Source organism: Lissotriton helveticus, chromosome 4_1, assembly GCF_964261635.1.
Source record: "Lissotriton helveticus chromosome 4_1, aLisHel1.1, whole genome shotgun sequence".
Lineage (NCBI taxonomy): Eukaryota > Metazoa > Chordata > Amphibia > Caudata > Salamandridae > Lissotriton > Lissotriton helveticus.
This window is the reverse complement of record NC_136063.1, coordinates 2125477384-2125490167: the sequence shown is the minus strand read 5'-3', so window position 1 is coordinate 2125490167 and position 12784 is coordinate 2125477384. Positions and strand designations below refer to the sequence as shown.

General features: G+C 43.4%; 1 protein-coding gene across 5 annotated transcripts in view; it reads left to right on the top strand.

Annotated features, from left to right (window-relative positions):
* The window catches only part of AMOT (angiomotin), a 240684-nt gene that overhangs the window by 91500 nt on the left and 136400 nt on the right, over positions 1-12784 (top strand). For 4 of the 5 annotated variants that reach the window (XM_078688817.1, XM_078688819.1, XM_078688818.1 and 1 more), the window contains one exon: positions 8140-8659. In XM_078688817.1, coding sequence (XP_078544943.1) covers positions 8140-8659 — 520 coding nt within the window. Of the gene's footprint in view, positions 1-2924; positions 3011-8139; positions 8660-12784 lie in introns of those variants that run through there. The other variant, XM_078688821.1, reaches the window with a different exon arrangement.

Below are 12784 nucleotides of genomic sequence, written 5' to 3'. Positions count from 1 at the left end.
CTTACCGTGCAAAATGCTTTTGGCTGAAAATGTAGCAAAGGTTTAAAATCTGCCAGTTGACTTGTATCTGTGTGTTTGCGGCTAAATAGTGAGCTAAGTTGCAGATTTTAAGTCACAAAACTAGCTGTGTAGTGCTAATTTTGATGGAGATACCACAAATGTTCATGTTCTGATGATCACATGTATGGTGTACCCCGGCTCTTCTAACCCCAGACTACATCCAACACATTTGTAAAATGTGGATTTCGGAGGAGAGGTTTACTTTGTGGTACCATTCATTCTGTACAGTGAATGACAAAGGCACGTGTAATCCCTAACTAGTAATGAGCCAGAGAGCTGTGTCTACTGAATGGCTTCTCTGCTACTGCAAGGCCAGACATTTTCTGGAAGTACCCCAGTGTGGTCTTTCACATAACAGACCTGGGTGGAGAGCTACTTTCTTATTGACCACTTTTTTGGATTAGCAGTTTCAGTTGTCAAAGGATATTGGACTGGAACTGACACACAAATCGACACACGAATCGATCCTAGCATGAGAGCAGACTTTAGGAGAACGTTATCACTAACTCTTCTGTAAACGTGGATCATCTCGTGCGCAAAACCAGCATTCTGTGCTAGAAGTCTGGCTGACATGGCCACAGTTAGCAGCCTAAAAATCGAAGGTCAGTTTCCATAGTGCAATGGTCTTGTTTCCAGCCTTCTGCTTTCCATTTACATTTTGTACCTGCTTGAGTTTATTGCACTCCATTTTATCCAGTTGTTGGATCATTGTTCTTCAGTTTGGTCGGAGTTGTAATATGCACACCCGTCTTTTACTGACATGTTTTTGTAGTTTGTGGTGAGAGACACCACTTGGCACCTGTTAGTAGTTTAACTGTGACCATCATGTATTGGGCATATTTTTCTTTCTTGATGAGTGATTTGTTAGTTTTCTGTTTGTGTTGTGGGTGTTGGTGCACAAGTGATTGGCATCGCTTTTGTGGTATGCCCAATTTTCCCTTTTCCCATACTAACCTTCCCCTGCCAATATTGCCCTGGCAGAAATCTACTGTATTTGACTTTTGCGTTTTCAATTACTAGAATGCATTCTTTCCCTGGTCTCGCATTTTCAAAAGCGTTTCCAATCCAAGTGCCGTTTCACTGCTTCCTGACAAATTATTTACAAAGTATTGGTGCTTTATTGTCTTTGTAGTAGGACTTTATATATTTCTGTTGCCCTTTCTAAGAGGCCTTTACCTTGGCACACACAGCTGTATCGTATGCCGTTTGACAGTGTTCAGTTCTTGGTTCTTCTCATCTGAGCTTGAGAGGTTGGCATATATGTCTATGGATTCTGATGGTCTCACATTTAATGCAAGCAAGAGTTCGCAGAGCCCACAACTTCCCAGGTCTTCTAAAAGCTTTCCTGTGCCTTTGTAAGCAAAGGTGATTTGGTTTCTTTCTTTTTTTTTTGATGAAGAACATCTTTATTATAATTGCTATACAAGGAAGCAAAACTGAACAAGTCCAGAACTTCCGAATCTCAAACATTCATAGTATCCTGTCAAGGTAACCGCAGCTTGAACTGAAAGTCTTTCCAGGACACAGGCGAACGCTTCAGAGACAAAGGTTGGCGCGATATTCGGGTTCTTCTGCAGTAAGCCATATTCATCAGTCCAGCTATATCATCCCACGCGTAGACATCTCAAAAGGAGCATAACTATACATCTTTGGCACCTGGTTTATCCTGCATCAAACCTAAATTATTTTTGCATGAAGGGTACTGTGATCTTTTTAAGACCTTTTTGGGCAAATTTTAACACAAATACTCACATTTTCTGAGCCCTGGGGTATTCATTTGGAATAGGTCAGATAGAAGAAATAGTAATTATTTGGCATTGCATGTTTCGCTAGTGGTTGCAGTACTGCAGTTGTGGAAATATATGCTCTCCAAGCTTCACCCAAGCTGTGACCATCATCCTCAAAGTGGTGATGTACTTAAACTGGTTAAAGCGCCCACTCTTTGTTATATACCATCTTGTTCACTACACCAATTTATTACCATGAATCTTCTTTCAGACAGAGCCTACTGAGTCCGTCGTTTCCCAAGAGTGGTGAGAATGGGGGGGGGGGTGTGTGTATATATAGATATAGATATATATATATATATATATATATATATATATATATATATATATATATATATATATATATATATATATATATATATATATATATACCCCCCTTTGTAGGGCCTCTTCGAGGCATGGTGTCTATATGAACTAGATCATTATTTTAAGACTTTTCAGTTGATCAATGGGCTTGAAGAGTGTATGGGGTGTGTAAATGTTACAGCTGTGCCTACAGTTTTTACAATCAGTCCGATTTAGTTAAATGAGGATTGCAGACCTGAGCTTTATGCTTAAGTTTGAGGGCTTGTGAATATTTAGCTGGTCATTCATTTGTTCAGCACACCCTTGCTAACATGCATGTATTATTTGGTCTCACTGCATCCCCCTCACTGCGTCATATGATTGACAGTCGATGGAGGCAAGTTTGAAAGTATTGCCTAATGAGTGAATGTGCCATCTAGCTAGCCCAAGATCTGATCTCAGAAAGATATCCGGCTTGATTCCCAGTACTAAATTCAGTGACATGACAAGGGGAGTGGAAGTGTGATATTGAAGGGGCATGTTGTCTTTCTCACAAGTGCTGCAGCTTTAAATGTCTTGTCGCCCACATGCCTTATGTGCTGTACCCGAACAAGTTTTCACTTGCTACAAAAAGTGAACTGCTGGCGGAGGAGATTTTGGCAGGGCTGATCCACATTCAGATGTGTGACACAACCAGCTCCTCCTAGTTCATCAAGTGGCAGTAGGCACGGTGCAGGTGCAGCAGTCAGTCAGTCGACAGGTGCGGAGAAAGTTGGTGAGAGAAGACGTGCAGTGATCAACTGTGCAACAAACAAGTCGCGATTCGAGGAGGGCGAGAGCACCTGCATGGGGCTCAAAGTGCAAGCAGACTGCAAGAGGTAAACTCTCCATGTTCTAGGATCTAAAAATCCTTTGGTTGCAGCCTTCTAGGGTAGGATATTGGCTCATGAAAGATGACTGGCAACAAAGCGTGGTCGGGCACATATCGAAATTCCAGCCGACTAACATATTTTTTCATTGTACCTTTTCTGCAGAGCACTGTGCATCTCTTTCGATTGTATTAAATCAGAGAATGTATGAGCCTGTGTGCATGAGATGCATTTATGCATGTTGCTCATCGGTGAACTTTGTTTGGAACAATTCATATTCCTCATCTTCAAAAGACACTCTTGTTTGTCACATAGTACAACTTTACAAAGCATCTCATTTCCATTATTGCGTTCTTGGGCCAGTCATCCAACAAACCCAGAACCCATGTATGACAAGAAAGTTAAAGTTTGTCTGTGTGCTTTGCGGTGCAATGTCGATGACTTGCCCATGTAATTGGTACCCGGTTATTTTGTTGTGGGTTGCTGAATGCAGTTCTGCTTCACGTAAGAGCTCTTAATGTATGTCCATTCATTCGATTCACCCCTAGGCTGCGTTTCTTGATAGCCTCATACACTGTTTAAAGCCAACAGACTTTGCATTTATCAGATACGGTCCTTCCTGCTTCCAGTTGTCTGCCTTGATAAGTAGTATGCATAGAATGGTGGTTCTAACTAGATTGGACCTAAGTAACTGAAGCACATGTTGAATTGCATTGGTGCCCAAGAGCAGTGGTAGTGTATGAAGTAATTGGGCATAATACTCACTGTAAGGTTTTTTTCACTGGATACTTCTTGACAGATAGGGTCCCATCTGATTTTGTGACCTGCCTTGCACTCCAGATTGCATGAAGCTTTGCAGACAGTAGAACCAGTTTACATCCACGTATCCAAGAAGGTTTGACCTTATGAGTATCGTAAAAGGTGGAGGTTACATGGGAATACTCTTCTCTGTTTTCGAAATCATGCATGCCCTGTTATTGGCATAACACATGATTCAGAGTAATTCATCCTAATGCTAAATATTTACAGTGCAGTGAAAGATGCACACTCCTCTTTGCACTCCAGGCCTAATGGGATTGTAGATCCTTAAGCTTCCCTCAGTTTTAAATACATTTCAGGAAGTGTACTTGCATAAGTGGCCAGGCTAAATGCATTTATTTTCTTCTTTATGTTGATGCTGTCCTCGTTCAGCTGCTACGGAGGCTGATGGTCACCAGTATCTACTGACCTGGGAGTGTCTCCATATTCCCACCATTCAGACATGTCTTTAGTTTCCATCTCAAGATTGCAGAAGCCAAGGACCTTCTGGTGCTTGGATTTGTTAGAGAAACCACCTTCCTCACATTGAAAGTTGTTTGTAGAGTCCTGATGTCAAGCATTGTCTAGGTGCATCCACTTTCGAAAGCTCCGCAGGTAGGCCCCTGACAGAGTAAGGTAATATCTGTTCTCTACCTAAAATCATTAAATCCCGAAGGAAGCCTTTTGGCACAGACTGCATAAAAGGCTATGTGGTCTTCTACATGCCCTTTAAGCTAATTCATTAATGATGTAGCAAGGCACTGTAAAGCTACCACAGTGCAATGCAGTATTGCCCTTATCACAAAGGATCTATTCAAATTTACAGTAAAGGTCGGTTTATGGTATAGATGGCTAACTGAACTGAAGCACGCTAACAGGAGCCATCGCAACACTTGTAACAGAGCAGATCTCCACTCTTAATGATCGCCTTGGCTTGAGCAAGGGCACCCATCATTGTAGTGAGACGTAGTCTCATGCACTACCTAACCCTCTCTTTCTCTGGGAAAAGGACCACCTTTGCAGCTTGTAGGAGCACTTGCGTTAGAGATGCTTTTTTGGCTTTATAGTGTTTTCTTGCCTGCAGACTTGCCCTGCTCGCAATAAGAAAACCATATGATGAAGGCAGAGAAAACCTAACTGCATTAAGTCTTGGGGCGTTTTGAGAGGGAAAGAGGAACATGCAACAAAAGCCATCTCTGTTGTCACTAATTCGCATATCTCTGCTCGTAACAGGAGGTCTGTGTAACTGGCATCCTTAACGGCTGTGCAAAATAGAAGCATGTGATCAGTGGCATGGTGCAAGCTCAGCTTATGCGTATCCGGTAAAAGGAATGGTGCAAGCTCAGTCTCTTTGAACGGAGGTAGAGTACATCAGGAATGTCCCTCTCATTCCAGTGACATGGCGAGGTGGTTAGGCAGTGTGCTATGGTCTGCGGTATTGAAGGTTGCGGAGAGGATCAACAAGATGTGTGCACACTCTTGGCATCTGCCTAAGGCATTAAGAAGCTCTTCACAGATGTTTCGGAGAGTTCTTTCTGTTCCATGCTACGGCAAGAAACCCCACTCCCAAAGTCACTGTTGTCACTGTGTTTTCCAAGTATAACTGGAGGTCAGATCACAACTCTCCGCATATTTCCCTTGAGTCGGGTAGGCTGGTTTGCATTGCGTCTGATTTCTAAGCACGTCATGATCATGGCTTTCTTGAGTATCAACATGAGTATGACTAAATTAGAGGTGCTTTTTTGAACCTGGTAATAAAGGGACGTGACTGGGAGGCAGTGTTAGCAAACTTTGCATTACAGATGTTCCTTTGGTAGGAGGATTTCTTAACTACTGAGATTAACTGTTCAGTTTATGCTTACTTCTGGTGTGAACTCAAAAGAAGTGGGAGTGATGTTCTTGCTTTGTTTTATAATTGGATCTTGAGTAGCAGTTGGGTTGGTGATTGAAGTTTGCCTACAGTAACTCAGCTTTATTATGAACAAAAGAGATTAGCTGTTTTGGTGAGGACCAGACTAGAACATACCATTTGGGGTATTGCTAGATTTCTGTAGCTCTTCTTTTATTACCTTAGCCTGTAACTTACCCTATATGCTCTTATGAGTCTGGGGTCTTTAAATCCATGGGACTGAATCTGGCATTCAAAGTCATCTGCCAAGAGTTGTGATTTCTTTCGGATTTAAATTGTTCTTTTACTGTGGACTTTGAATTGGGTTAACTGGACTGCACGCCTGCTGCATGTAGCAAGCCGTGCCAACGATTGCTATTGGAAAATTGGGGGAGTGGAGCAGAGGGAATGGATTTTTACATTCTTGTGAACAAGTCTGTTTGTATTTTTATAGGGTGTGGAATCAGTCATCAGTGAATGGTGCTTACAATGAATCATGACTTTTACATTGGTGTAACTATTTATGATGTTCTTTGCATGTTGAATCTGTTAGTATTGCATTTCACGTGCGATATTGATAGGTGTTGTTTGAAAGTTTGGTCCCAGGCAGAAAACTTTTTTTTGTTGTTGTTGCAGTGTTATGTACTGCAAACTCTGCCCAACGGTATTGGAGCACTTTACATGAGCACCAGATTGCATTACATGAGGTCGGATTCATTTTGCTCTTAGGCACAGCTCGATTAACAGATTTTCCCTGAATCACAGAATGTTGAGACACTGGGGCTTGAATTTAGGGGCCCATTAGGATGGCGGGCGGACTGAAGTCTGCCCGCCATCCTCGCGGTGCTGGGACTGGCTGCAAGACGTGCGGCGGTCCTGCACCGCTAATAGGATGCGACCGCCACCCTGGTGGTCGCATTCTGCATATGTAACATTGTGGCGGGTGCTGCTTACCCCCCCAATGTGCACCCTCGGGTCCCGCAACGGGCCCCAAAGCACATTCCCGTCAGCCTTTCCATGGCGGCATCACCGCCATGGAAATGCCTATGGGAACATGCATCATAATATGGATGGCGGAGACTTCTAGGCACTGCCACCATATTGTGCCCCAGCTCCACCCGGCTTGCAATCGTAACGCTTGCCGACCGGTGGAAAAGCGGCATGCGCACTTTGCGTCCACCGCGATACCCCCGCCATAATAATATGGCGGGGGTAAATCAGGTTGAGATGGCGGGCGGATCATCATCACCACCGCCGGCTCGGCGGTGGCGATCCGCCCGCCATCATAATCACCCCCTTAGTTCCAAAGTAGTTTCCTCTAGGCCCTTAGGCCGTATATTTTCCTCGATCCTCTATGCGTAGAACAGAAGACCAGTTTTGAGGTGCTGTGGAATGGACAGAACTAATTGTCTAACCCCAGGGTTTCTGGATGCTATGATGGGACATCTGTAATGTATTGAGTTTTTTTCTTCTTTTTTTTTTTCCTGTCCTTGGTGACGTAGAGGATTTTGAAGCTGAATGGCTCAGATCTTTTGAGGTAATAGACGGAAGTAGTAAGTGTAGCAATGATATAGATGTTAGTGACAATAGTTTAATGCTGATCTCCTGAGGCAGACGATAAATATACTCAGAGTTGGATTTGGTCTAGAGTTGCTAGGAGAGCTTTGGAGATCGGGTTCATTTTAGTTTTGCTTTAGGCAAGTGACATCCTAGTGAACTATTTCAGTCTGCTGCCAGTGTCACCTTAGTCTGGCATTTATGGAGCATAAGAGTTCCAGTGTACGGGGCTATAAAATGTTCAGATACCATGACCTGATGTGCTAGGAGTGATGTCACTTGAAATCCACTGTCCTGGCCTGCACACCAGTCCCAGTGTGGGATGTGAGCAGAAATGCTGTTGAATGTGTGGCGAGGTAGTGGGCATTGTAGGAAACACTAGTATGATCCAGGTTGTTGTGCTTTTGGGACTGGTAAATGGAGACCGTCATCTGTGACTTGGCTTTAATTTGCTGCAAAGGATGGTAAGGTGGTGAATAAGCACCACATGTGGACTTTTTACTTAATGCAGGTTGTGTCTTAAATGCTTCTCTCAGTTTAGCAAATGTAACATTCCATAATTTGTGAGTGATTGAATTCTGAATGGCATACTGCAGTAGTGTCGGAAGGCATTTCTTCATTTAGTGACCTTCAGTTTGGTGAAGGAGTAATAATTTTAAAGAGCTGCGCCGTTAACAAGGAAGATAGTTCTGCTTCTTATTTCAGTTTCATTTCCCTATTTCTGTCATTGTTTAACAGGTTGCACTTAAATGAACGTTATGTTGAAAAATGTATTGGTTGTTCAAGTTATCAAGGTCTTCGCTCTGGGAAGCTCCGGCATTGATCTGTGCGCCTCCTGCTGCTGTAGTCGGTTGTGTATTATTGTTCCTTTGAACTTTGTTCTGTATTCTTGCAGGCAAAACCAGGATGTGCCTCTACAGTACCAACAGAGGCCATCTCACCACCACAGCCCCACCTCCTCCCTGACCTCCATGGGCTCAATGACTTTGGCGCATTCCCCACCACCAAGCAGCGTGTCCTCCTCCCAGTACCAGCAGTTTCCCTCTCCAAACCAGCTTGACTTTTACCCTGGGGGGCCACGGTCCCAGCAACTATTTTCCCCCAACCAGCTCCATCAGGGCGATCACTATCGCTTATCTCAGTCATTCAGCCAACAACAGCACGCGGACCCTTATGCAGCAATGCCTAGACAGCAACAACAGCAACAGCCTCAACCACATCATCATCATCATCATCCGCAGCAGCAGCAGCAACAACAACCGCAGCAGCCGCCGTCACCCTATCCGCAGGTGCAAGGAGACCCCTTTGCCATTGTGTCGCGGGCCCAGCAGATGGTGGAGATCCTGTCGGAGGAGAATAGGTCGCTGAGGCAAGAACTGGACGGATGCTACGATAAGGTTGCGCGGCTACAGAAGGTGAGCTCCATGTGTTCATACCTTTCCTGTCCACCATCCCTCAAATGAATTCATTTCTGATATTGCTTAAGCTTGAAAACTTGTGTTTCTCCGAACTTACTCAGATGTTTTATTGCCATCTTACCCTCGTTTTATTGCCCCATGTTTCACAAGGAAAGTTTTAAATGCTCATGGCAAGCTCCCATCTGCAATCAGAAAAGGAGTTTACCTTGAACATTTTGCTACATTACATTTTGGAGGGTTTCCAGGAGGAAGCATACACATGAATACAGTAAAGTGAGTCCTTGCAGCAGGGCTACAGGTCCAAACATTTTGTTCCTTTCTGCTGAGGTAGTACTGCTCTCTGAGCTCCACATGGAGTCCTTACCTCACCTGTGTGCCACCCTGAAAATGGTTTACAGTCATTCACTGCATCTTTCCAATTGTACACGTGGCATGCTAATTTCTAACGTGCCTAAGCCCTTACATATGTGATAGGCCGGGATGCATGTAAAAAGCAGACCAGGCACAGCCATGAATGTTTGCTGCTGTATAAGAAAACAGACACCTGGGATAGTCCATGGAAGTTTAACATGTGTAATGCAAATGAGTCGGCAATCATCATAATGTGTCAAGTGCAGTGCGCCATATCCACATACCGAAGCTTCGCCTCCTCGTCAGTTTTAGCATGTAACGCTAAATATACATTTCAGAGCTACATTTATGCTGCTTCTCGTTAATGAGAAGGTGCTGGGCTCTTCTCATGATAAGAATGTGAGAGGCCTTAAAACTGTACAAAAAGCTATGGTAAAAGGCTTAAATTCTGCAGTTCTCGTTTCATTTTGCTAGCTTCAGCACAATATTTTGCTTACTAGAGCAGGCTAAATGTGAACAGTGCACTGTACAACACGGTATGACTAAATAGCAGTCCATTTAAAAAATGTGTTGGTGTGAAGGCTTTTTTGTGCTTCAAGCAGCCATAAAAATTAAATCAGAATTGTTTATACAAAAATAGACTAGCATAGGAAATTTTCCGTCCTCAGTACTTTCACTTGATTTTTTCTGCCTTGTAGTCGGAAGCAGACATAGAAATATAGAAACATTCAATATTCCTTTTAATTTTCTCTTATTGAATAAACCCTCCATATAATGCATTCCAAACACACGATGGCATTCACAACTCCCCCCAAAACAAAATCACGCGGCTCAACAGTCAGCAGCTCACAGAGCAAAGCGGTATGGAAGGAGCAAGCAAAAGGTGGATAAACATTAAGAAATGCGTTATTTGGAGTTTCTCTAATTTCTTTTGAGAGCTTTCTGGCATGCTTTTTCAGCTTTAATGAGGCCTTTAGTGTGAAGTAACCTATAAATAGAAAGCTCCTTTTTCCACAGATACACTATATTTAGTTTTGCCACCTTTGAGTGGTTAGAAAGTGCATTTGTCAGTACTTGGGCCATCATCCTAGAGGCCGCCCTCAACTTCTCATACGATATGTGTGCTGTCTTGGTTATCTTCAACTGAGCCCATCGGGCTAGCACATCTGGAAAAATGAATTATAAAAAGAAAGCCCACAGTGGGAAAGTAGTGTCCTGCCAATGAGGAGTGATGTGTGAGTTCCATCGGGAACACCTTGCTTCAGGAAGAAGCTCAAGACCTGGCTGTTCGAGCAGTAGCGGCACCCCCCCCCTCCCAGCGCCTTGAGACCCTACGGGTGAGTAGTGCGCTCTACAAATGACCTGATTGATTGATTGATTGATTGCTGCCTCTCATTCCATCAGGAAGTAAAGGTGGCCACAGTGCGGGACCACAGCACTTCTGAGGTGCTTATTCTGTTTCCCTGAAAATGACTGATCAGAATGATGGCTACCGAACTCTCAATAGTCTTTAGAGTATATTTCATGATGAAGGATAGCGTTACATCAAATACACAAAAGGTGATGGGAAGAATGCTTGTAAACTTGTCTAACCACTGGCAGTGATTCAGGGTAGCATCCCAACCCATTGTTCTTATGTTCACTATAACGCCTCAGTTTGAACCCAGCTATATGGAAATCAGCCTTGACTTTGCTCCTCATGGGAGCTGTCCAGCCTGAACTACCAGGCCAGGTCGTCACCAAACTGGAACGCAAGCAACAAAGGACCGGTTTCGCCATGGTAGGGGCTCATCATCAAGTATACCTTGGTTCCAGTGGCACAGGGGGCTTTGGAATCGCGTCTGGGCATACCCTTGCCATTTAGGGCGATACGTGGGAGGAATGCCTACAACCTCTCTAACCACTGGCTCGCTCGGGTTAGCATTCCAACCCATTGTTCTTGAGGGTATGGGTATACCCAGGCTTGGGTCCTGTGCTCACTGTGCCACTGGAATCAATCTATATTTGGGTGATGAGCCCATAAGGGAAAAAACAGTCCTTTGTTTGTGTTCTAGGTCAGAGAGGACCTGGCCTGGCAGTTGGGTCTGGACTGTTTTCATTGGAGCCGATACAAGGTTGACTTGCATATGGCTGGTTCCAAACTGAGGTGGCATGATGGGTGAAAAATTATGGATTGGGATGCGACCCAAGCGATCACTAGTGGCTGAGATTGATTCAAGCATTCCATCCATCACTTTATTTCTTGATGCCCGAAGGATAGCATTAAGCGTTGAGCAGTTAACTATTTGTGAGTGTCCTAGCTCCAAATAGGTCTTTCATTACTACAAATTGAGGGGCGAGCTCTCCTTGTAATGGCATGCATAGGCTTCTGTAGCTCCAGCCATTGAGTCTTCAACATAGATCTGCTGTGCTCCATTTAACAGGGTTAAGGTCTCTTGTGTGGTTGTAGACATCATTTTAAACCATAACATGGATGGCCTATTTTCTCTACAGTGTGCCAGTCAACCAGACTGATCCACCATCTCCCATCAGATGACCTCATTTTCACTCTTGAATGTAAGCCTACATATTGGTATCCAGAAAATAGAATCTCAAGTAGGCCAATCACAAGACTTGTAGACTTCACCCTCACTCTGTTTCCCAAAAATTATTTGAGATGCCGTCCCAAGCCCAACAACTAGATTGTGAATTAATGGACAGAATCTTAATCTAGAACCAATGCACTGAAAAAACTATTGTTGAAAGTAAGTAGCTGCTTCATTGGTGATCATTTATTAGTTCAGGCGGTCTGTAATTTTAGGATCATTTGCATAGCGCTGTATTCACCACATAGCAGGATTTTGCTGACCACTGGTAAGATGCCATATCAAAATGTTAAATAGAAGCGAGTTGTTCTTGTTCTGATCAAATATAGCCAATCCCCTATTTCTCTGATATTCTGGGACAGAATTCCACAACTCTCACCAAAACTGAAAAGGATTTTGCCTCGATCCTTTTCTTCTGAAATTTAATGTATCCAGGTTTTACCGACTGACACATTGCCGGGCTCTTAAGGTTTATGAAGAGTAAATAATCAAAGTTCTGGTCCCTGTTATTGAATGGTTCCAAACACCATGATCTAAAAGTGACTTTTTCCGCCTGAGGGAGCAATTGAAGTGATTGGCTTGCAGGCGATGTGTGATCTCGCCATTCCGATTAATCAATGCATGTGTCGCAGCATTTTCTCATTTCTCATAAGTTCATAGTTGGTTACTTCTTCGTGACCGTATTCATGTGGTTCAGTTTATGTTGTGCTACAGCCGTAATTGCTGATACGCAGTGAGGAAAGTGTAAATATTTGAACACTTGCAGGGAGAAGCAGCCAGTTCTTACTACATGTGACACTTGTTGATCCTTGCTTAGATGTACGTTTGTGTTCACTCCCAAGTTCTTCACCTTCTCAGGCCAGATACTTCTAAGCCATAAATATGGCTGCTTCGTTTAACCCTACTCTCCATTTTAACTGTTTTCAAGCAGTTGGTCCCATCCATTCATCCATAGTTTTAATACAAATGGAACATTTTGCATATTATTTTGAGTACGAGGTGATAGGTTTAGTATTACTTTGTGTCATTAGCTTAATTATAAAAATGTATTAAGAAGGGATGCAGCTTTTTAAATGAATGTCAGTGTGTACATATTTAAAGAACAGACTCCTAAGACACACCACAAAGCCTATATTGCGATAAAGAGTGATGGGGTTATAGCAGTGCTGTGTGAGATCTGTCTTGG